The sequence below is a fragment of the Pristis pectinata genome, chromosome 16 (genome assembly GCF_009764475.1).
Source record: "Pristis pectinata isolate sPriPec2 chromosome 16, sPriPec2.1.pri, whole genome shotgun sequence".
NCBI classification, from domain to species: Eukaryota; Metazoa; Chordata; class Chondrichthyes; order Rhinopristiformes; family Pristidae; genus Pristis; species Pristis pectinata.
Window position 1 is genome coordinate 32,027,936 of NC_067420.1, and position 26,357 is coordinate 32,054,292.

Here is a 26,357-nt window from a genome sequence, read left to right on the forward strand (position 1 = left end):
CTACTGAAATCAGATGGAAATGTAAAAATAGGAGTGGCTGTAGGCCATTCAACCGTCCAGGTCTACTTTACCATTCAGTGTGGCTGATCATCCACTCCAGTACCCTGTACCTGCTTTCTCCACTTATCCCTTCAGCTTTTTAAAAAAAAATACATTTAACCCCTTCTTGGATATATTTAATGTCTTGGCCTTCACTGCCTTATGTGGGAGAAGAATTCCACAGGTTCACCACTCCCTTGAGTGAAGGAATTTCTCCTGATCTTGGTACTAAATGGCATGCCCCATAACCCATGGTTGTGACCCCTGGTTTGAATTCCCCAGCCATCAGGAGCATTCCCCTCTGCATCTAGTTTGTCTAATCCTATTAGAATTTTGTAGGTTTTTGAGGTTCTCATTCTTTTAAGCACTAATGAACTTTAGTCCAATCTATCCAATCCCTCCTCCTACATCAGTCCTGACATCACAGAAAATGCACTCCCTCCATGGCACCATGGCAAGGGCATCCTCCTTCAGGTAGGTCTTGGTGTGTCCAGGTCTAGTCCCTCCATATAAGGAAGGATATACTTGCGGTAGACAGAGTGCAATAAAGGCTTATAAGCTAGATTCTGGAATGAGTGGATTGTTCTTTGCAAAGAAATTAAGCAGGCTGGACCTATGCTTTCTGGAGTTTAGAAGAATGAGAGGTGATCTCAATGAAACATACAAAATTCTAAAGGGGCATGACAAGGTTGATGAAGGGATCAAGTTTCCCCTGGCAGGGATGTCTAGGATCGTGGTGTCAAAGTAAGGGACTTGGCTGAAAAGAAATTTCTTCATCCAAAGGATGACAAATCTTTGGTAGTCTCTTCCCAAGAGGGCTGTGGCAGCTCAGTCACTGAGTATATTCATAAGATAGATTTATAGATTTTTGAATATTAAGAGAATAAAAAGATATGGGGGTTACTTCAGGCCTGATCTTATTGAATAGCTGAGGAGATGCAAACAGCCTAATGCCCCACTCCTCCTTCAATGTTGTATGTTCTTACAAATTGGAATATTTCTACATAAAAGATTGTGAAATTTCAAACTCAGGTTGTGTTCAGTGCAAATTACCTTTTCACAAACCATTGCATTTGTTTTCAAAACTTTGCTAATAAATTGTGGTTCCCAGTCTTGAGGTCACAATGGGGTTGGAAAGGTGCTTGACAGTGCAATTTTAGTTTTTTTTCTGGCTTGGCAGAGTACAGATTTCTTACCTGTATCATTTTGACATTGTAGAAAAAAGTGCTGTTGTTTAAGTTGAGACGTGCTTCAGTTGAGAAGCAATTCCCACTAGGCCACTAGATTGAATTAGTCATGGTAGTGGAGTTTCCATTAATTGTGCCCATTAGGAGGAAGCTTTTAAAGTTAAGCTGGATCTCTGAGGCACAAGAATACTGACAGAATTTAGCAAAAAACAAAGAATTTAGTAATTATTTCATAAAAACACATTCTATGAAATGACAGCTGTGCTCCAATATGATCTAACAAAAGTTTTATCTGCATAAAATTCGATTACTTATACCTGGTAGATTGATGCCAATTAAAATTGAGTGCATTTTATGAACAAATCCATTACTCATTGTGTTAATCAAACTGCATGTAAATATATCAAGGAATATGTTTAAAGCAAAATCTTAAACAGAAATGATCAAAGTAGGCAGAGAGGAAGGAAATCTGGGGAAAGTGGATCATTAAAGGTAGCAGTGCAGGTCCGTAAGGCCATGAACTAAGCAAACTAAACTCCATGCTGTATTTTTGGTAGGGTAGCATTAAAAAGTGGAAGAGTTTGCTACATCAGACCTCAATTTTTGGATGATGGCAGCAGTTCAGGTTGCCACATATGGCAAGGGTGTAGGGAGAGGTTGCAAGAACAACTGAGAAGGATTATACCAGAACCATGACGTTATGCCTATGGAGAAAGAAGAAACAGGCCGGGTGTCATTATTCTGGAAAAGAGAAGGCTGAGAGGTTTTTAAATTTTATGTAATGTCTTGTTAAGAGTAGACAAAGTGGAAAAACTGTCAACATGGGGGAAGAACAAGAGGCCACCAATGATGATCACTAAGAAATCAAAAAGTCAATTTGGAAGTCAATTTAGAATAGTGCGATTGTTATTCACTACGAGAGAGTATTTGAGGCACGAGGTTTGAATCCATTTATTGCGAAGACAGACATGCACAAAAGTGCAGGGAATAGATGATTATGCTGAAGTTATAAGAGGAAGTCTGGGAGTTGGGTATGGAATAAACAACTGGTTGGAATCAAAGTCCTGCCTTTATGTATCCGATGTAATTCTATGCAGTGCCTATTTCTACTCATTGTGCCAAAGATGGGATCAGGTAGTGCATGGTGAAGGTAGGGTAGTGTAGGAACCCATGGGCAAGGATGACTTGCTGTAGCATGAGCTCAGGCATCTTTCTACATGTTTAATTTTCCAAACTGTAACAGCATGTACTTGCCATTGACAGAATCCTGAATGACTGACTACTTTAAACCTTTATTACTTAATAACATTTAAAAATAAATTGGGTAGGCTCAAAAAAACAATAAGAAATCTACAACAAATCTTAACCTTAATCCATTGGGGCCATTCTGCTCTTTTGAACTCCCTACAGCAAGAAATGTTGAACATCCAGCTACATAGTTGGGAAAATGCCAGCAAGCTACTGTCACTGAGTATGGAACTTGCATGTTTATACATGTATGGGTGGGATTCCTGAACTCTCTGCAACTTATGTTGACATTTCTTTGCAAATTCAGGCTTGGTAATAAAATTACTCAGATGTTAGGTCTAGGTTACTAGTAATAAAACTGATAGCATTTACTGTGGGTGTTAGATATCCCAGGGTGTGAATATATCTGGCGGCTTTTATTCAACAATGTTACAAGCTTTGTTTTTCTTTATTGTAACAAAGCAAGAAATCAGCAAAAAATAATGCCCCTTGTAAATGATGAATGCTTACTTCCTGCAGTGGTATTCATTTAAGGCCACATTGAATTGTATGCCTTTAGATTACAAAGGAAAAATATTTGATGGCCTTAATCTTTTCACTCGCATTCAGAAGAAATCCAATATTCACAGTTGCATTGGAAAAGTCAGTGGGGAAAATATCCTTCAGTATGTACTGCACTGATCTGATGCTGCTGGGGAGGGGGATAAAGCAATGAACAAATGTACAGATGGACTTAAAGTTAGAAAAGACCAGTGTCAAAGCACTTCTGCAAATGAGTAGAAAACATTTTTAAGCAGAACTGTTACTTTTTGCAAATGACTTGTTGATGCAAAGGCATATTATGTAAAACTGCATTTATGTGGCTTTGTCAAGCTGCAAAAATGGAGTCAAGCATATTATTAAATGGATTTTTAAAATCTAGTTTCTGTCTATCAAAAGAGAAAAGCTGATTATTTAAAGGATCAGATCTTCATAAAACAGTGATGAGCAATCTTTCCCTTTTGGTAGATAATTACACAATAACAAAAAACAAATTTCATTAATACATAATATCATGTGCTCTTTATTTTTAGCCAATTCTGCTTTTTCTTGGAGAGACAGCAATTCCTTAAATCAGTCACACCAGCCTAATAATACTGATTATAGAACAGGTCAAAAATTGCAATCATCGCAGGCATTGCTCTAAGCATTAGTTTTCAGTTTGTGTTCTGGCAGTGATTATGTTGCAGTAAAAACATTTACTCTCCTCAAAACTTCAAATGAAAGTTCAAGAGAAAGGAACACTGACAGCATCAGTTTTCACCGACCAGACAGAATTTTGCTTGTTACGAAGTACAACTGGTGTCACTTGAGTCTCTGCTGTGTCCGCTGTCTGAAATCAATGATGGATATTGATGTTTAAGTTAGTTGCTTGTATTTAATCAAAACACATTTAATCCAGTCAGAGTCAAGTGCACTATATATTGCACTTATTGCAAAGCTAGATAAGCAGGAGCATAAAGTTATGATACTCTGAAATATCGTTAGTGCTTGCACTAATAGGAAAGCAAGGGTTTTCGGTGAAAGTTATTCCTGCATATTTTCAATTTCAACTCTTCCTTCATAATGCTTTATTTGAAGCCAATGATACACTTATGAAGCAACCAACAATCTGCTGGAGGAACCCAGCAGGTGTGGGGGGAGGGTGAGGAATTGTTGATGTTTTGGGTTGAAACGCTGCATCAAGACTGAGAGGGGAGGTGGCTGGTATAAAGAGGAGAAGGGAAGTGGTTAGACAGGAACCTGAGGTGATTGGTGGACTGAGGAGGGGTGAAAGGTGATGGGCAGGTTGCACCAGGTAGAAGAGGAAAGGGGGGGCGGGGGGTGGGTGGGTGGAGTTGGAAGAAAGTGGGAGGTGGATGATAGTAAATAAAGGGGTGGGGGGAACGATTGAGAGGCAGATGGAGCAAGTTGGGAGGAGGGGAGGGTTAAGGTTGGAGACAGCTGCTGGAGGGTAATAAGCAGGAACACAAAGGGCTCCTAGTGCTGGAATCTGATAAATAAAGGAAGTGAGAATGGGAGCCATTAGGGGAGAGGTCAATGGCAGATGGAATCTGAACCAGATAGTTGGGGGTGGTGGGGGGAAAGGAGCCTGTTAGTGAACTGTGTGTGTAGTGGCTGGAGAGGGAGGGGGACACAGATAGAGATGGGTGGTGTGGGGCTGGGGGATTGGCGTTACCCTAGTCCTCCCTATGAGCCTCCGCATCCAGTATATCATCTTTTTATCATTTCCGCCGGCTACAACGAGATCCAACCACCAGCCACATCTTCTCCTCCCTACCCCTTTCCACCTTCCACAGGGACCACTCCCTCCATGACTCCCTGGTCCACTCATTCCTCTCCACCAACCCTTCCCTGACCCCTAGCACTGCAGGAGGTGTTACATTTGTTCTTACACCTCCTCCCTCACCACCATCCAGGAACCTAAACAGTCCCTCCAGGTGAGCCAAGGATTTGCATGCACCTCCTCCAACCTCGTCTACTGCACTCGGTGATCCAGATGTGGCCGTCTTACATCAGCGAGACCAAGTGCAGGTTGGGCGAATGTTTGCATGCCATTTGAATTCACCTTCGCGTTTCCACAACGACCTTCCCCACTGCCAGGGTGAGGATCAATGCAAACTAGAGGAACAAACCCTTGTATTCTGCCTGGGTAGTCTACAACCCGATGGCATGAACATCGAGCTTTCCAATTCCAGGTAACTCTCCCTTCCGGAGAGGGTTGTCCCACCCCGCCACTTCTGACCCTTCTCCGGCCCTCCTGTTTTTGTCCCCTTTCCCAATCCCCCCTTGCCCCGGATCACCCATCTTCATCCTCTTCCTCCTCCTGCTTCCATCCACCTACGACACACACAGTTCACCCACAGGCTCACCCCCTCCCATATCTGGTTCCATCTGCCATGCACCTCTCCCCTAATGGTTCCCATTCTTACCTCCTTTACTTATCAGGGTCCAGCACTGGTATCCCTTTGTGTTCCTGCTTATCTCCCTCCAGCAGCTGTCTCCCTCCCCTCCTTCCACCTCGCTTCATCTGCCTCTTATTTTTCTTTGTCTCTATCTATCATCCATCTGCCACTGTCTCCGAACTCCACCCCACCCTCCCCTACCTGACACAGCCTGCTCATCATCTTTCACCCCTCCTCTGTCCACCAGTCACCTCTGGCTCCTGCCTCACCACTCCCCCTCTCCTCTATATACTGGCCATCTCCCCTCTCCACTCCAAGTCCCGATGCAGGGTTTCGACCCAAAACGTCGACAATTTCTTTACCCCCACGGATGCTGCTCGACCCACTGAGCTCCTCCAGCAGGTTGTTTGTTGCTCCAGATTCCAGCATCTATGGTCTCTTGTGTCTCCAGTGCACTTATGAATCTGTATGGGCTGCATGACTGGATATTTTCGTGTTAATGTTTATTTGAAAGTTGAACAGGAATGGTTAATTGTAATGTAATACTTCTTTTGTCTCTCTTGTATCTTGCAGGGAAGGTGATTGGTGGTTAGGCCGCTCCCTCACTACAGGAAACACTGGATATATCCCCAGCAATTATGTTGCACCTTCTGACTCCATTCAGGCTGAAGAGTAAATAATTTGCTTTAGAAATGATAATCTGTTCTTTTTAAGTTTTGATGCAACATTGTTTTGAAGGGAAGAATGTTTATGATATCTGCCTTTGATATTTTATGGATAGAACATGACTTGTTTGTGATAAGCAGTCCCCTCCCACTTCGCCAGCTGCCCCCTTGAAGCTTGGTAAAGGCTAGGTTGCCTTGCTTGTCCAAATGTTGGGCTGGTTATGTGGTGGAGCGAGACAGACATCTAGTACGACTCCAGTGTGAAATCTGTGCTTTTCACACAATGCTGACCTTTTAGACCAACAGCATTCTCCCAACAAATGGAACCATTTTTGCACAAGTTCTAGCTTTAAACATCTTTCATATTTGTAGATGTTACGCTGATTTTATTTTATCAAGATGTTGACTGAAGTGCGGAAAAGGAGCATGCTTCTTTTCAACCTTCATTCTTGCCCTTCTGCAAACAGTGGCTCACAATCCAACATATTCAAGTATCTTTCTTTATCTGCAAGCCAGGCAGGCTATTTAATTGGAAGGGTGGAGGAAAGAGAGACCATGACTGCAGATCCAGTTCATCTTGTTCCCTGATAACAACACTACATTCCATATGCAACAGCCTGGCATTCTTTAGCTGGCCTCCAGCATTTCTGCTGCTGCATCTGGTACTTTTGTCCCAATGGCGGATTTGCAGCCCCAGGAAAAGAAACAGGACTGTAATATTAACAAAGCAACCAAGGATCAAATTTAAAACAACCCAATCACAAGTGCAGTTGCATGCAAATTAACTGACTAATATAAATGGGCTTCATTGAATATATACCACACTGAATTGAAATCTGTTGGCTAAAGCATGATTCCCTCTATGGTAGCGATATCAAAAATAAACAGTTTCAACATTGAAACTTCATAGAAACCACATTTCCTTTGAGAAGTGGTGCATAGTTGAGTTTATAGCAGACCTAACAGTGAAAATGAGCAATGACAGAGCAGATCATGAGGTACCTAATGTCAACTATTGCAGCACACCAGGGACTCCACAGGAGAATTGGACAAGTTTCCTACTCATGATCATCAACTCCTAACCATTATTCTGCATCTTTGAACATCAGGTGAAGATGAAATTGAGTTCGGCTGTGATTAACAAGAAAACAAAATGTTTGGGATGGTTGCAAGGTGGTAGTGGAATTCCATTCAGTCAGTAGCACTCTGCTTGTACTCGCCCCCACAGATTCATTCACTTCAAATAGCATCAGTGGCCAATACCCTCATATGTGTGTAGCACTAGTAACTGAAGATGAGATCTTCCCAAATATTTAAACCATGTGGCCCTTGAAGCTCAGAGTGTCTAACCTTTTTTTCTCATTTGCCTTCTTTTTCAAAAGTGAGTAAAATGATTAGGATAGATGTTTGTAAAGGCATCCTATTAGTGCTGTTGCTTTATTAGTGAATACATTTTAGATTTTAAAAAAATTAAGTCTGGCAACTTTAGAGATATAAAGAGCAATATGAACATGAACTTAAACCACGATGACCCACAAAGACTCTATACAAATAACCTATATGGTTCCCAAAGCCAGAAATCTTGGACTTCCTTAAATAAAACCAGCCTTGACTACAGCTCAAGTATGTATGTTTTGAATTAAATATGGCTTTAATAAGCAGCAAGTTATTTGTGGATGTTAAAGAACCTTTGGGAATGGGAAAGATTGGGAGGAGGCAGGAGAAATGTTTCTTTGTGGAAATGGGGACAAGATTAAAAAATAGAATATTTGGAAAATAATCCTTTCAAATACTAGAGAAGCTGCTTTGGTACTTCAGAGATTAAGCATGCAGCTCAGAGAGCTCCAGCCCTGGTGGAAAGATTTCTTCAGTTCTTTCAGCTCAGTGGGTTATTGGTGCCTTGGCTGTGAGCACAGTGGGAGCTGCAGTGAAGGAATCAGTAGTATCAGTCCTCAGATGGGAAGTGCTGGTACAGGAAGAAAAACTACTGAGATGCTACAGAAAATGTCATTATCCAAGAACCACCTTACTGGAAAATTTATGCTCCGATGTATCTCCAAATCTACGCGTCGAGGCAAGCCACCTCCTAAATTATTGAAGCTGCTATCTAGGGGACATATGCATTATTAATGGCCTGTAGTGTGTGGTCTCAACACAGTGTATGATTGACAATTTGAAGATACATTTGAGAGAAAGGTTAATATTTGGTTGAATTAATAAGTTAAAAGAATTTGAATGGGTTAGCTATGAGTAAGGAATAGTTCATTCTGACTTGCATTGTTGATGGCCAAATTTTAGAACCACTTGAAAAATATGTATTGGTAATATTGATTACCCTATCCAGTTATTTATCGAGGCAACTACTATTGCCATCTCAATGATTTGTCATAGCTCGAAATCCATTGTCAAATATTGACAATCTTCCCGTTTAATCAAAGTGCACTTTAACTTGTCATACATGTACAGGCTGTAGATTAGAAGGCACAAGGGACTTGTACAACAGCAGTAGCTTCCAAGGTTGCTGTCATCCTCCTAATATCTCCAAATTACCAGCATTTAAAACAAGACATGAAACTACTCCCGTACACCCTCACCCCATTTCCAAAGAAGGTGTGGGGTCACAACAACAAGTGCATTCAATGTTGGGTGAATCACTGCAGCTTGCTGGGAGAGAGGTGGTGTAGACAAGCTGCAAGGATACAATGGCTATTCTGTTTAATAAACTCAAAAAAAAACCCAATGGTTTTAAAAACCATTTTAAGATGGCTTTTTTAGATACAAGTAGAAAATTTGGATTTACCTCTATCAGTTTCTGAGGGATTTCTCAATGAACTTCACAGTCAACAAGTTATTAATGAAGTGTAGGCACTTATTGCATAGGAAACGAGGCAACCAATTCATGCACAGCCATGTCCACAATTGCAAAATTGTAGAGTGTCTTAAGGGCTGAACCTTGCCAAAGTCCCCAAGAGAATCCTACTTTTGTTCTTCAAATATTGCAATTAGTTCCATACTAATGAACAGGGAAATAGTTTATAATCTGATCTAAAAGACAATGCTATGCTTTTGATACTGAACTCGATTGTCATTTTGGATTATGTGTCACATCCTGAAGGGAAACCATAGACCAGAGTTGAGCCAAGAAGCAAATGTTCTTAAGATCCCCATCTAGAGAACTGAAAGGATACCTTGCATGGAATCGAAAAGGCATCTAATCTTTGAACATCATAAAAATAGCCAGGAAGGAAAGCTAAATCGCCATTTTATGCATTATTTTTATAAAGTCATTCAAAGAATTGGTTACCTGTTTAAAAAGGCTGCCTGGGGAACAATTCTTGGGGTGAAATTCCCCCGTTAACAAAGCTAATGGGATGGTTGATTCATCTATATACAAAGTAGGATTCTTTGTTTGCCCTGCTGTTGACTTCTTTGCTGAAATTCCAAACAGGAGTAGCTTTAACTTTGTAATTCTTAATAAGGCTGCTTGCTTGAGCCATTCTGACAAAAATTTTGGATCTTGTTTCATATTCAAGAGGGGTTTCCTGAACTAATTTTGAGAGCCAAAGTAATGGCAATCCAACAATTTAATGCACTATATACTTTTTTCTATATCCACTCTGTTACCTTGTTGCCTTACTAACATAAAGCCAAGAGTTGACCCTTTAAAAGAAAATTGTGAAATGAATTATTAAATGCAGTGTCAGGAAAAATTGCTCAAATTTGCGATGAGGTTGATGAGTACATTTGATGGCCAGTGTTGCCAGTCTCATTAGTGAAAACTCCATTGTTTGCTTAGAATGATTTATGATCATTGAACTATGTAATCCTGTTGGAATTTGCAGCAAAATGGAGTAGAAAGCACCAGGTTAGTTGAAATGGCAATAAATGTATACCTTTCGGACCTGCTTGTTAAAATTATTATAACTGTCATTGAACTGCAACTGTTTGACTCTTATTCTTTCAGGTGGTATTTTGGGAAGATTACTCGTAGAGAATCGGAGCGAATGTTACTAAGCCCTGAAAATCCCAGAGGTACCTTTTTGGTCAGGGAGAGTGAGACCACAAAAGGTAATTATTTCTGATAATTTAATGAATGAGATTTCTTTTATAAATGTACTGTTTTCTTTCACTGTGGTGCTTGTTAGACTGTTAAAATAGATATTTTTCTTGATTTAACATGATATTCACAATCCATGATGCACTATGACAGTGTATTAATGCACCTAGGAGTAGCGGGCTTAAGTTTGCAGTTTTGCACTTACTGGGTGTAACATCCCAAGAATCTCTTCAAAGAACTGAGCCAAAATCAGTTGAAATCCATCCAGTTGCTGAGCTCAATGCATTCTTGTGCATTTGGAAGTGAATGTGTTACTAAAGAAACGAGGGCAGATCATCTTAGCTTGTGAATGGTTAATTGCTTGGGGAAAATCAAAAGAAGAGCTATGAATATCATTATTACTTTGCCCAGTTTTTCAGCAGCCGTGGAGGGTTTCTCAACTTGAAACTCAATAGTGACTGTTAGTTAATATTGTGTGCTGATGATGTTGGTGTGTAGACCTAAAATATCTGAGCTGCTGTTTATACTGGCTAGGCTAATAACCAGCAGTAATTTTAATCTTCTAGCTGTGCTAGTGACCAAATAGCCAATAGTGACCCTGATAACCATAAGATAAGATATCTTTATAAGATATCTTTATTAGTCACAGGTACATCGAAGCACACAGTGAAATGCTAGGCAGCAAAGTCCTATGATGAGATGCGTGCTGCTTTCAGAACTTGAATAAGTGAATGAGGTGGGTGTGTTCTCTTCCCTGGAACATCAGTGATCTGACAGCATTTTTCTCCAACATTATATACGCGGCACGGTAGTGTAGCGGTTAGTGTAATATTATAGCGCCAGCGATTTGGGTTCAATTCCTACCGCTGTCTGTAAGGAGTTTGTATGTTCTCCCTGTGACTGCGTGGGTTTCCTCCGGGTGCTCCGGTTTCCTCCCACATTCCAAAGACGTACGGGTTAGTAGGGCATGGGTGTAATTGGGCGGCGTGGGCTCATTGGGCCAGAGGGCCTGTTACCGTGCTGTGTAAATAAAGTGTTTTTTAAAGTTTTAAAATATCCTCAGTGAACCTGCTTGGACTTGTTAAAGAACAATGAGCATGGCTAAAAGCACTTGAACCTGAAAATCAACCAGAATGGAATGGTGGACCATGAAATTTAAGGGCAGGGGAACAGGGGAAGAAAGCAAATCCATTTGTTAGTCTTTTATTGTGTGTGGGGTAGGGGCGAGGGGTGGGGGGAAGCAATTCTCCATCACTTACGTAGACAAACCTGATTCAGATGTCTTTTAACTTTTATGCACTTGAGTAAACATTCTCAATTTGTTTCAGCAACCTGACATGCATCTTGCCTTCACCAAAACTCTTTATTCTTGAGCTCTTACTAGTGTGTAAGAATGTAGGATGTGGAAAGAGGTGCCCTTGGGCTACAGGTTGACAGCTTCTCACTACTGCATTACTTCTGTTTCATTGTTACTGTGCAGAGGGCAGATGTGTGTTCCTGTCACTTAGTACAGTGATGAAAAGAACAATATTTCACAGGAACTGTTGACAGTAGGAAGCAAATCTTTTCCATTTCAACATGTTTAGCATTCCCCATTTCATATACTTTTAGATGACAATTTACAAAGCAGCAGGCTAAAAGAAAATAAGTGTGAGATAGAGCTTGAAATGTTCTCTTGGCTTCAGTTTTTTGGAATGAATAAGAGTATCTTCACTCGGCAACAAGATGAGGATAAAATTCAAGGGAATGAAGATGAGACTTAATTATAAGCCATACTAAATGTGGGGTTGTCCCTCAGCAAAAATACTGTAACAGGGAGGTACAACAGTATGGCTTCTGATGCTATCAAGTCCTAAACAATATTTGGCTTAGTGGTATAACTGCAAAATATTACAGTCAAGGTCTAGTTCACTGCCAAGTCTGTGATGGCATTGTGGGAATCACATTGCACTGATTTCACTATGGCAATTTTTGTTTTAAGTATTTTTTTTAAGTTGAATCTGAGTGATGTTTTGAACCAACATTACTGGTTGAACAATGATTGATTATTATAATGAATTCAGCAATCTAGAACAAAAGTAAGGCTTCAGCTTGCAGCAGTGCTATGGCCTTTTAAATATCCAACCCCGGGTAAAAGTCTGGAATCTTGGAAGTGATTGGGAGGATTCATTTCATCAAAATCTTGTATATAAAATAAGAAAGTTCAATAAAGAAAATATTGATGGTGCTAGTCGAGGTCAGACATCTGTATCACAGAGGGAGTGCTCATGAGAAACCCCATATTGGCTAGAGGCAGAGTAGTGTGAAAAGTAGGTCACTGAATAGATAAAAATGAGTTTGTTTCCTTGCTGTCAAAGCAAAACAAGACAGACATGCTTCATTTCCCAACTGTAAGTTCAATTATCAGGGTCCATTAAATACTACGCACTCAAATATCATTACACTTGTTGTGTAAAGTCACCAAGAATGTCAGAATATTGTTAATTGAATATAGCATTGAAAATTTATTTTCAGCTAAAATAATTTGGAGGTTTTCATTCCCATGATTAATGCTGCATTTCAGAAATAAACATGAGGAAAATGTTTTTATCCAGAGAAAAATTGATATCCTGCTGATAAACAAAGAATCCTGGGAATAATCATAGGACTCGACAAAGTAAATTCTGAGTGTCAGTTTTCCTATCTTTGCACCTGGACAAAGCCAGTCTGTTGCCAAAGGCACCTTTTGCAACCATCCCTGCATCAGACAGGATCAAGCAGCAAGAACCCTCCAATCTGGTATGCCATTTACTGTTTATGAATTCCTGTGTTTAACAGAATGATGACCGAGAAATTGGGCATTTGGGTTAGCACTCCATGTGAACATTGAATTCTTCCCACTTTAGGTAATCCCCGCCCCCCCCCCCCCTTCCCCACAACCCCCTCCCCCCCCACTTGCTGCTTCCCATTCCTAGCCTCTTTTTTTCTACCTTTTATTTCCCCTCTCTCTCTTTGCCTTTGACCCATTCCCCTAGTGGATCTGCTCTCCCCTCCTCCCCCGCATCTACCTATCACCACCTTGTGCCCACCCCCCTCTTTTGTTCACCTATCACTGCTCTGCTTTTCCCTCCTATATATTGGGCTTCCCCTTTTCCTATCTTCAGTCCTGAAGAAGGGTCCTGACCCGAAACACTGACCACCTGCTTTTCTCCATGGGTGCTGCCTGACCTGCTGAGTTCCTCCAGCAACATCGTGTTTTTCATCCAGATTCCAGCATCTGCAGTCCTTTGTTTCTCCACGTGGTGAACTGGCTCCAGATTGTAGCACAAAGAACATGTGCCCATTGTCAGCCTAACTTGTGATATTAAGCAAAATGACAAGCATAGTAGCTCAGGCCTCACTGTACCACACTAGAAGAGCGCAGAGTTAATGTCAATCCTAATGCAAAGTTAATTCAACAATAGTCCTGCCCAGTTGGACCTTGCCCATGCTCATGGCAAAATCAGCAGGCACAAAGGCCTCACCCTCTCCCTTGCTTGCGTTACTTAAAGGGATCAGCACTTCATTGCAGGTTCAACTAGGAGCTGAGACAGATTTAGACCCAAGCCTTGGCCACTGAGAAAGTGTTTACTGAAGCCTTCAGAGCCAACTGATAGGTACAGGCATGTGGCTCTGATGCCGGTGTCATCAGGGCAAGCTTACGAAAGGGAAAATGAGGCATGCATCATCATGGTAGCTATCCAGAGCCATCACTTCCACAGCTACAACTGACCTGGAAAATTTTCCATAAGAATTTGCCTTTCTAATTTCATACATGAGAATGCGTCAAAAGGGGCTGGTTAAATTAATCTAAAGATCATTTTTAAAAAAAATCAGAATAATTAAAACCCTGTCACCTAGCAAATGATCACAATGTCACACATGTCAAAAGCATCACATTGTCCATAATGTAGAAAACAAATTATTACTACCTGTGAAATGAGCAAGTTAAAAAGCATAAGATAGATCTCAGAGCAGGATAAAATGTTGGCACAACATTGTGGGCCAAAGGACCTGTACTGTGCTGTAATGTTCTATGTAAGTGGGATGCCAAAAAATGCTCTGTCTCTCAACTTTCTCAAGGTTGTTTTGGCAAAAGTATTTCTCTCCACTATAAAGCCTTTAAATTAGATGATTAAGTTAACCCATGTTTTAAATGCATTTAGTTTATGTAACACCTAGTTAATACACTGCAACAATTTTTCCCAGCCCAGGCCAGACTTTCTCCCCAAGTATGTAGTTTAACTCTGTTTTTAGATCTTGCAGTCTTGCTTCATTCTCAGGGGATGTAAATGATTGCCATGGTACAAAATTGAAGAGGAGTTACCCCGTTGTCCTGGCCAGAGTTAATCCCTTACTCAATATTATTGAAAGAGATAATGTGGTCATTATTCTGCAGCTGCTGTGAGGGATTGTTGTGCTGGCATTTTTCCTACATCCTAACAGTGACTATACTTTAGATGTACTTCCTCGGCTTTAGGGGGGTTTAAAAATGTACGTGTAATGCAGATCTTCTTTTCCATCCTTATGCTGGATTGTGCCTTTGCACAGATTGTTGCAGCCCATTACTGCCACTTCATACATGCATGTGTCAAGGCTTGAGCTTCTCTGTTATGCTTTTTTACGTAGCATTCTTCTCGCACTTGAGAGTGTACTGAGCTTTACTTATATCTAATCATTGATCATACCTTGTTTCTCCTGTTGTTCTGCTGCATAGCATTGATCTCACACAGTTTTGTTCCTAGCAGTTGAATGTACTGATGGACTTCCATACATTATCCAGGATTGATCTTTGATTGTATCTTTTCCTATCTTCACATCTGTAGTATGCTGCTGATACCCATGAATCATTTGTTGTATAACAGCCTGCTCAACAGCAAGGCATTGATCATTTTAAAATTCCTCCACTTGACCACTGGGAAGTCTAAACCCAGGATTTTGCTGTCCTGCCAGTGATTTTGCTGTCCTGCCAGTGATTTTGCACACTCTGCAACACTCGCTCAAGCTCAACCAAATGACTAACAAACCTCAGTACCCTGGTCCATCACCATTACATTTCCATAATATTGCCTCCCTCCATCATATTTCAATTCCAGTCAATCCTTTATCCTGACTTATTAGTTCTTGATTTATTTCCTTCCATGTGTTCCTTGCTGACCTCTCTAATGTTCCACTCTCTGTAAACTCTTAACATGTCAGCCACCTCTACCTTGTCCCATACACTCCTATCCCTGTTGCACTGCATTGGCTACCAGTATAAATGGTTTGATTTAAAACCCTCCAAGCCCATTCAACTGTACAACATCCTTCGGCCTTCTTGTCTTGTCCTGTGACGAGTGGTCCAACAACTGGCTTTTTGCATATGCTGTTCTTCCTACTCTCCTCAATTCCTTCAATAACATGGATCCTACTGTCTGGAATTACCTCAAACTTACTGTTTTCTTTCCCCACATTCAAGACCTTTGTCAATACACATTTTTTTAGACTTGGCCTTCTAACACTTCTCCTACCTTTAGCTTAATGACATTAGAGTCCATTATTTTAAGTATTTAATTTATTAAGCCCCAAATACTACTTTGGGATGCTGTATAATGTATATATAAATAAAAGCTCTTTTATTTTTTGTCTCTTTTCTTCCATCCACCCTTCTTCTTTCTGAAATTTCAGCCCCAGCCTGGAGTTGCTTATAGTCAGTGATGGTTCTGTGATTGACGTGTTGTGTCAGTGGGGGAGAGCTATTTATAGAGGAATGTCATTCCAATTGGTAAAGCAATTCACAGTCCAAAGGACAAGCATCAATAGTTCACAAATGCTGTGAAAAATGAATTGTTCACTTGCAATTTTTGTCCATTACTCCAATAGCTCCAAAACCTTAGCTACTGCCCAAGTCCTACTGTTCCATAGGGGCAGTTACTGAGTCCTAATGCCAGAGACAAATTAAGATAAAGGCTGATACAAACCATCTGCTGGAGCCCCTGTACCAATGCTAGGCATTAGATTACAAATTCTTTAATGGTCTCGGCCCTGTGCCCTAATTTCTTTCTGAAAGTCTTATAAATATGCAGTTTGTGATTGAGTATAATGCTAGATATTGTACACGTCCTCCTCTTATTGTATTGCTTATGATTATTGAGAGTATATATACTGCTTGTCAGATCCATGAACATGTAACCAGACCTCCAGTGGTGGATTTCACCAGGCTAATGTGATAAATCTGAACTAAGAAGTCTCTAAGAGTACTAAAGTGAATTCTGACTTTGTTTCTTGAGGTGCATCAAGAGTTGATACAGTAAGTAGGTTAAAATATAATAATTTTAAATGTTAATGAAGTGCTCAATAATGATGTAACCAGCACAAAGATTGAATGCTTGGAGAAGAACTTAGAGAAAGAAGGAGGGAAATGTGCAAGTTAGGGAGGTGAGAGGTCACTTTGAGGATTAGGACGTTGGGACAGAAAAACCAAGTGACAGATACAAGGCGTGACTAAACTGAGAAAGGTATGACACTGACATGCATTACCACTCTCATTGGTTGACACTGGGTGGGACCAATCCACTACTAACAAAGAAGCAGTTAGAACGTGAGTGGAATCCAGAACTGCAGCAAGCAGGCTGGGTAGGTAAGAGGTAGTGCTAACTCTGCAGAAATGACTTAAAAACGTTGGAAAGCGGTCAAAAAGATGACTCTCAGAACACTGCTATCAGGTGGATGTCTGCATGTACTTCATAGCAGCTGCATGTTCAACCAAAGTTCGTCATATTGCAAAACTTATCTTTATATTTTCCTTTTTTAAAAATGTTCACATGCACACTTTTGAACCAGACTTAGCTTTGCTAATGTGGAGAAAAGTTGTATGGTACATAGCTTGGTTTGACATATTGGTGTATGTATGTTATACAAAATATTACAATACTTGGTAACATACATATCATTATAAATCAATATGTTTGCTGTTATTTTGGATGGTCTAAGCTATAGGACACATTTCTTTTCAGAAACCCATTTGCAAGTCTATATAGTTCCTGGATTTCTGAAAGATGTTCTCACTGATGCAGCATATTGATTTTTCAACTAAATTAGTTCAATCTACCGGGCAAAATAGCATGAAATTCAGTATTTCATGCCTTGATGTCTTGAAGAATGCTCGGATCTTTGAAGCATCTGCAGAGTTGATTTGTATGCGAGTCCTGTTCTAGTATGAAGGAAAAGTTTATCCCAGTTCATTTAATGGTTCCTCTTGTATACAGGTCACGTCAGTTCATAAATTTGCTTCCGTCTGGCTAAGGCAATGCTGACAGGCCTTAATGTTTCTGCACTTGGGCTGTGTGCTTCTCTGAACAACCCCGAGTTAAACATCTTGCTTTTGTGGTCACATGATCAAAATTGTCTCAGCAGACCTCAGTCCTACCACACTGTATTTCTTAAAGTTAGTGTTGCATAGTGAAAATTTGGAAGATGTTTATGCTTGGCATTGTTGGGGCTACGAAGCAAGGAAATATCCAGGAATTCCCTTGTCTTCTCTTTTACTGCAATCACAGTCTTTTGCAATGATCCTCCAGTGCCCCACCTAAATCCATTGTGTTGACATCAATTATTTGCAAGAGCAATCCACCATCCAATCTCTCCCCAGATCTTTGTGACTTCCTGGTCCTTGAACTATATCCCATTTTTCTTTATAGGCCAGGACCATCTTTGTTTACTAAGTAAATGCATTTCCCTTAATCTCTCTCCATAATTTCTCAAGTATCCAGGCTGCAATTTACATATGGCTCACTATTAAGAATTGTTTGAGTGCAAATATTAAGCTGAGATTGTTATGAGTTGATATTTTGTGCAGTTGTTTTCAAACATCAAGTAGGTATGTTCATTTTTTCTCTGTCAACCCATGCTTGTCACCCTAAGCTCAATAATTCAGTTGTGTTGTCATTATGGTGTCAACCCACAAGTTCCAGGAATGCCCTGAATTGATCTCTGGAATGTACACAGACAACTGATCTGCACTCGGGCTAGGGAGAAGGTTATTACTCGCGATCACAATTCAGTGGCCTTTGTTGAATATGTGTTTATAATGCCTTTAACTCTTTAACACACACTGTCTGGGCTTGCGTCTAAAGAATGGTCACATGGGTGACAAATGGATCAATGATTGTGGTCAATACATTTTAATGACTTTCCTTGTTAAACTGAAATGAAGTTCAGTCTATGCATTCTGATTTTCCTCCCTAAACAGAACTCTACCCTAAGGCAGTTAATTGCACACACAAAACCTGGATGTTTAAGAAATGTTCTTGTGGTTTATTTCCAGATTTTTGGTTTGAAATACCAATTCAGAACATGCAGTTGGTGTAGTTGTTTAAAGTGCCATTCACACTGGCATTCTGCTGTACAAAATTGATAACTACAAAATTTAACCCCTGATCTGTGCGTACTTATCTGATGTGAGCCAGTTAATGGCAAGGACGCTACAATTAGAGATAACTGGAGCACTATAACAGACTGGGGTCGGTGAGGGTAAAAAACCATCTAGGGCATTGCTCTTCCTTGCTCTTTAGTGACCTTTGCTAGAAACAGCATTTGAGTGTTTCTATTTCATTCTGTCTGTCTGATGTTACTCTTGTGAAATAGTACTCTCATTATACAGTTTTACCTGTGAATAATGCTCACTTGACTGAAACACCCATTGGATACTGGGACCAATGGGTGCCTCGCAAGTAAGTGTTACCCATGAGTCTCTAGCCTTCTGCCCAATATGTCCTTCAAGCAAAGAGGGAAAAAATTGAAATGATGATTAAACATTTTACATTTTGCAACTATTTTTCTTAGCAGCTTTAAAGGTGTTTTCCAAATCTCCAGACATTATAGAATTCCATATCTACAATAACAAGGCTCTCTTTGATAGATTTTCCCAGGAGGTTTAAACACAACGAAACATTGAGTAAAAATAAATAAGGTTAGACAAAGTTGCTGGAGTGGATTTGAAAGGAAGCCTTTCTCCCAGCCTTTTATTTTTTATATATAATATATATATATTTATATTTATATATAATATTTATATATAAAAAATATAAATAAATAAATAAATAAATAAGCCATGTCCATGCAATGACAGCAGCTGCAAAAGAATTTCTGGAATCACAAACATTGCATGCTAACAGCCTGTGCTGTCAAGAATTTTGGCTTGAGAATTGGATTCTGCAGTGATACCAGGAAAGTAACCAACAGGGCAATATAAAAGGTGGCAGCGGGCAGATTCAGCCTCCAGTGGATTTTGTGCTAAATCTAATTTAATGGTCTTGAGAACAGTTTCCCTGTAAGTGCACAATGCATTCAAAATGATTTTCAAGCAGAGTGTTGCTCAACATAACAATGAGCTCCCATCTTTGGTATTACTCACAGTTTCTGCTGTCTCTCCCAGTAAATTGATGCTTCTGGTATTGCAAACACTTCACTGAACAATTTTGTGCCAGACCAATTTTGTCTGCTCTGTTGGAATAGAGGGAACACAATTTGGAATATACTTTCTAGTTGCTCTTTGAGAACTGTTGAAAGAAAATGAACAACTTTGTGCTTGCACGAGTCTTCAGGTAAACTGCAGATAGTCAATCTGGAATTTGAATCAGCAGGGACTTATTGGGAATGTTCTAAAGGTGCAGTTACAATCTCTCAGCAAAATTCATTAAGTATTCAGTGCTCTCAGTTTTAAAGTTTCATTGCAAGTTGGTCCAAAATAAATTTCAGTGAAGCAGGGCAGGTGGGATATTCAACCATCTTAAAGCTGTTTTTTAAGGTCAAGGTATATGGCATCTTGTTCATGGGCTTTCTGTAAATGTTTGATTCACTAACAACAGCGTGCGAACCTGAGAGCCTAAAGATCCATTTGGGCTGAGGAATTCATCATTAGGATGGGGTAAAGGACCAAGTACAATGAGAAAACAAACAGTATGGGAAGCAAAGGCTTCTGCTTAAATAGACGAAATGACCGTAAGGACTTTGCAAAACTTTGAAATGCAGGTGTTCTCTACATAACAAAAGTGAAAGATTGGGGGAAGAGATGGAAATGTTAGGCATTTTTAGGAAATTTGCAAGGTTCTTTATTTCTCAGCATGTCCAAACAAGAACCTAATTTGCTCAATGCTGCCAGTGTGTTAATCCCAGGCACTCCTGCTGGTAGTGTACAACTGGTGATGATAACATGACTTGTTTACTGGATATATTTATTTAAGGCAAGCATTTTTTTTAGTAAGATCCACCTGAGCACTACCTGTCTTTTTGGGGCTAGGCAGCTCATTAAAGTATTGTGATATTTTGACCCACAGAAGAAATTCTTCTTTCTGTGGTGATGTCATGCTGGTAGCATTTTAGGTATGCACAATGGGTAAACCGAGCCTGCATTTTTGCAGAATAATCGGCCAGCCCCACATTCATCATGTTTCTTGAGCAACACACAAAATGCTGGAAGAACTCAGTAGGTCAGGAGCATCTATGGAGGGAAATGGACAGTCGACATTTCTCGGGTCGAGACCCTTCATCTGGACTGTTCCTCTAGCCTTTTATGTGTCTCCAGATTCTAGCATCTGCAGTCTCTTGTGAAACCAGGTTTCTTCTTCACTTCTTGAATCGAAGAAGGGAAAGACAGTGACTTATTTTTACTCCAATTCTGTAGGCTCTGAGGTAGCTAATTGAAGCCAGTGTGGGATTTGCAGACTTCCACAAGTGGGGCAGGAGGTGTTTGACAGAGTGGGAGAGAAATTTGGGAGCTGGTGTCTTCCTCCTGCTGTTTATTGCTGGGAATCTGGATTAGAGGGCATGTGCTATGAGGAGGAGTTGGACAAACTTGAGTTGTTTTCTCTGGAGCAGTGGAGGCTGAGGGGAAACCTGACAGAAGTTTATAAGATTATGAGAGGCATAGATAGACAGCTGGTATCTTTTCCTGGGATCAAAATGTCTAATGTTAGAGGGCATGCATTTAAAATGAGAGGGGGTAAGTTCAAAGGAGATGTGCGGGGCAAGTTATTTTTACACAGAGTGGTGGGTGCCTGGAGTGAGCTGCCAGGGGTGGTGGTGGAGACAAATACGATAGAAGCATTTAAGAGGTTCTTGGATAAGCACATGAACATGCAGAGAATGGACCTTGTCTAGGCAGAAGGGACTAGTTTAGTCCGGCATTTATTTAGTTCATACAACATCATGAGCTGAAGGGCCTGTTCCTATGCTGTACACGTTCTATGTACATTGGACTTTGGGATAGTCCAGATGCTGTGGAGACTTTGTAGATCCCGTTGACTGGAACTCATCAGGTTGTCTGTGAGATGCTGTCTTTATGGGGCCCCCTGAAACATTCAACATTGATTTTCATGCAGCAGTGTTTCTGTTACCACCATTGACTTGGGGCCAGGCTAATGGAGATAACAGACATCTCTCTAGAGGTTTATGTGACACCTGGGTATACTATCCACAACTAAATGCAGGAGAATGGCTTTGCTAACTGACTATCCAAGAACCTAAACTGTAATACAATAAAAACTAAACAAATGACGGTTGTAGCTTGGGAGCAACCCACAGTACACCACTCTGGGCAAACCAAAGATCCGTTCTGTTTCCTTCAGCTAAGTCACTTCAGTAACTTGATACTTATGCATCAGGAGAACCAACCTAGAAGTATAGGGTTATACAAAGTATGCTGCTTGTAAAGTAATACCTCTTTCCTTCTATCCAGGTGCTTATTGCTTATCCGTGTCCGACTACGACAATGCAAAAGGACTGAATGTGAAGCACTACAAGATTCGCAAACTGGACAAGGGTGGCTTCTATATTACATCACGAACACAGTTTGAAAACCTGCAGCAGCTGGTAGTCCACTACTCAAGTAAGTTCTAAAGAAAGCAAGGGTTTTGTACAGGCTGTGGTGAAGATCTCTTTCCACATTGCAATGGTGTCTTTGAATGGGTGGATTAACATTAGTGTTGTGCATCTGTCAACAGAATTCCTCAAACAGCTAGAGTGGCAGAAATAAAACATTGCACTGTTGTATATGTTCCTGGTGCTCCATTCGTACACTGCCCACTTCATAATGCTGATTCCATAAATATGTTGTCAGGAAAACAGATTCTGAGGCTTCTTGCGCCAGACTACATCAATATTGCTCTTCAATTGAAGATAAAAAGCTCCTCAATAAAAATTCAATTTGAATAAGGGCGTACGAACTAACCCATGCAAATGTCTTGATTATTCAAAAGTAAATATCGGCAAATATTTCAATTTGCTTATATTTTTAAAAATTAGGGATGGGAAGCAAGAATTATTGGCAATGCCAGAGTGAAACTCCAAAGAACCACTTCCCCTGGAGTCTCATTATAATCTTGAGTGAACCTTTATATTTGTGGAGAGCACATGCCTTTGAGATCTGCAGAACAAAGCACATACATCTAAATAGAATGAGCCACCATTATCCTGGCTGCCTAACCATCCTCTGAGAGTCTGTGAAGGGAATATTGGTGAAACCTTGCTGAAAAATAATGAACCTGCAAAAACTCCAGACCTGAAAATAAATAGAAAGCTGTTCTCAGCTGAAATTCTTTGTATGCACAAATAAATAAAACAACTTATGTTAACGTAAGAAAGAAGGAGCTTGTGAATCTCTCCAAGGTGCTTTACTTGGAACATTCTTTGTAGTGCTATTCATGTTGTTTGACATGTATGGTGTTTGCTGACCTACATTTCTTCTTTTGAAATAACTCCTCAGTTTTAAAATAATCCATCCTTGTTTTCAAACCACTTCAAGACCTTGCCCCCTCTGTCTGTAATCATCTCTAGCCCTGCAACCCCTGATTTTCTGCAATCTGTTTCTGATCTTTTGATCATGCTCAAATTTAACCACTCCACCTTTAGTAGCTGTGCCATCAACTGCCAAGACTCTAGGCTATAGAATTCCTTTTGGAAACCACTCTACATTTCTATCACCCTTTCTGCCTTTAAGACATTTCACAAACACACTTCTTTTGATTAGGCTTTTGTTCAGCTGTTCTTATTTAGACTGGCATCAATTTTTACTTGATAGTGATTCTGTGAAATGTCTCTTGAAGTTTTGCTGCATCTAGCGTACTCTATAAATGGAAGTTGGTGTTGTGTATAATTTATACACAGCCAGATGACACAAGTAGCACAGATCACACAATTCTGGTCACATCACTATAGGAAGGATGTCGAGGCTTTAGAAAGGGTGCAGAGGAGATTTACTGGGATGCTGCCTGGATTGGAGGGCATGTGCTATCAGGAGAGGCTGAACAAACTTGGGCTCTTTTCTCTGGAGCGGCGGAGGCTGAGGGGTGATCTGTTGGAAGTGTATAAAATTATGAGGGGCATACTGTAGATAAGGTGGACAAGCAATATCTTTTTCCCATTATTGAGCGATCCAGTACCGAGGGCATCCATTTAAGGTGAGAGGGGATAGGTTCAGAAGAGACATGAGGGGCAAGATTTTTACTCAGAGAGTGGTGGATGCCTGGAATGCGTTACCTGATAGGGTGGAGGAGGCAAACTCATTGGGGACTTTTAAGAGGGGCTTGGATGGGCACATAAATGAGAGGAAAATGGAGGGATATGGGCATCCTGTAGGTAGGAGGGATTAGCAATGTTGGCACAACATTGTGGGCCAAAGGGCCTGTTCTGTGCTGTACTGTTCTGTGTTCTAGCTCATGAGATGGGCATCTGATTAATCTACTTTTCATGCTTTTCACTGAGGATCAAACACTGAGCAGGCCACTGGGAGAAATTCCTGCTCTTGTTTGAACAACGCCTTTGCCTTTTTTATTCTGCTCAACAGAGGGTGAGAGAGACACAGTTTAACTTGCTACCCAAGTTCCTGACTTGGGTCAAGCCATTGGAAAGAGGCATTGACCAGAGGCAATAATGTTCCTGAAGGTGGGGGATTCGTCTTACCATGGTGCCTACCAATTGTCAGTCAAAGGGGACCAACGGGAATTGTTCACCTTTCTGCCAGTAGACAGTGAAAGATAAAAGTGTCCTTGTTATCATTAAAATTTATGCATACATGTCTTTAGTGGGGTGGAAAATGTATCATAAAATTTTCTTAAGATGATGAGAGTATTATATATGTAAACTAACTGCGTGTTTCAAGATAGTATATTGGAAGGGATAAATGTATAAATGCATCCTTGTCACAGATCACTCTGTTCCCCAGCTCTATATACTTAGGTGTACACTACATATAGAGCACACTGGCCATGTGCTCCCAACATGTTAGCTGCAAAGTTAGGAGTTTTTCCCTATTGTGCATGTGTCTGTTACTCAAACAAAAGAGTTTAACTGCAGCACAGAGCTTGTTTAGAATGCTTCCATGCTCCAACTGGAAGGTCACGCTTCCCTGCTCCCGCATTGGGTCCTTTAGGATCAGCTGGGTGCAGGGCAGAGAAGAAATCTTAGTTCCTCACTGCGTGATTTTCAATTGCACACTTACCTGAAGCCTACTTACACTTGGGCATAGGTGAAGGAAGTCTTACTCTACTCTTAAATGATGCTGTACATTAGGATAGGTATAACTTTTGTTTTGCTGGATGAAGGGTTCCACATTCAAGTTCCTCTTCAGAGACTAAAGCACAAAGTAGTGGTCTGACTGTCCACTGCCGCACTGAGATCATCAGGTGAGACAACAAGCTGAAGCTCTGCTCTCTCAGTTGGACATAAGATCCAGTGGTACTATTTCAAAGAAGAGCAGTAAGGTTATCCTGAAGACTTGATCAATATTTAACCTTTAAACAGCATTTCAGAAATGAAACATGTTATTGGGTGATAATTGCACTGGTATCAGTGGGAGCTTAGTGTGTGCAAATTGCCTAAATAGATACTAGGTAGTCTGTTTGGTTTTTATTCTTTATCTGCTTTAATGTGGTGGCTTGGCAGTAGTGCCATTGACTGAGCTGGTCGAGTCCCGAAGGATATATCCTCGTGTTCCGGGTCAGTTAGGTGATTGATGGTGCTTGAGTGCCCCCCCTTTTGTCCTAATCAAGTGACTGATTGCTTGGACCCCCGATTCCCCCAATACCATTCCTTCTTGTGTTAAATCTGTTCCTTTTTCCATTCGTTGTATTAACTCTTGTTATAAGGAATTGACTCATATCTGGATCCCTTGGAAATCTATCATCTTCATGAGGGATTCCCAGTACTTGCTCCAGTCACCACATCATTTATCAAACTGTGCATATGTTGGTGGTACTGGTAACGATTTACCCCTATAGCATGCACTGCCCCATGGAGAAGTACATGTACTAGGCTTCGGCACATTGCATCCAGCCTATCATTATAAATAGGGTGGGTTGAGAAATATGAATATAATTTTGTCCCTCATATGGGTGTATTCCCTCTTTCTGTAACATTACTGCACTTTTAGGGGCTGGTCTTGTGCTGGAAATGAGGGGTATTCCAGAGATCATTTATAATCTCTTACCTATAACGCTGTGATAGAAGAACACATGCCTTTGGGGTAAGTGATACAATCACACACAATCTCCTAGCATCTTCCAAACTGTTCCCCACTAATAATCAAGGTAGTATCTCACACCTCTGATTTTTAAGAACTATATCCATCTGTCCCTACAGGGGTAAGATGGGTCCCTTATTGAATCATACACGACTATATTGCAATCACTTTTTGCCATGTCACACTTGTAGAAATTCAACAGAATATTGCCACCTCATCACCCTGCATATTTGACTATTCTTCCTAAGGTGATTATACACTATCACAGAGGTTAAAGCTTTGCTGTTGATCCAATTTCAACCTGTTGTCTAAATTCTGGCCCTTGCATCAGTCCTACCACTCGGGAATCAATCTGCCCTTCCTCCATCATAAGAACATCCTTCCTCGGGTAAGGAGATCAAAACTATACATGATACTTCAGTCCCACCAAAGCCCAGCACAACTGCACTAAACATCCCTGCTCCTGCACTAATGCTGCATTGCCTCTCCCCTACCTCGGGCAAAATCTCTTTCAGTATCCTGCCTTTCAAGAGTCCTACATCTCCACCACCTCAGCCCCACCACCCTGTGACCATCTCTTCTGGCAGTCTCCTTGCCTTGCTATCATATTCATAGGGGGCAAGTTAGGTTGTGCTTTCAGGTGTTCTAACCCGATTGTTTCATAATTAGCCTCTCCATGGACCACACATCGGTATTCTGATG

The 26,357-nt window shown here is 40.6% G+C and overlaps 1 protein-coding gene across 4 annotated transcripts in view; it reads left to right on the top strand.

Annotated features, from left to right (window-relative positions):
* LOC127578691 (proto-oncogene tyrosine-protein kinase Src-like) overlaps nucleotides 1-26,357 on the top strand; it is a 153,088-nt gene that overhangs the window by 96,870 nt on the left and 29,861 nt on the right. For all 4 annotated transcript variants that reach the window (XM_052030973.1, XM_052030974.1, XM_052030972.1 and 1 more), the window contains 3 exons: nucleotides 5,993-6,091; nucleotides 10,049-10,152; nucleotides 21,876-22,025. In XM_052030973.1, the coding sequence (XP_051886933.1) occupies nucleotides 5,993-6,091; nucleotides 10,049-10,152; nucleotides 21,876-22,025 (353 nt within the window). The remainder of the gene's footprint in view (nucleotides 1-5,992; nucleotides 6,092-10,048; nucleotides 10,153-21,875; nucleotides 22,026-26,357) is intronic.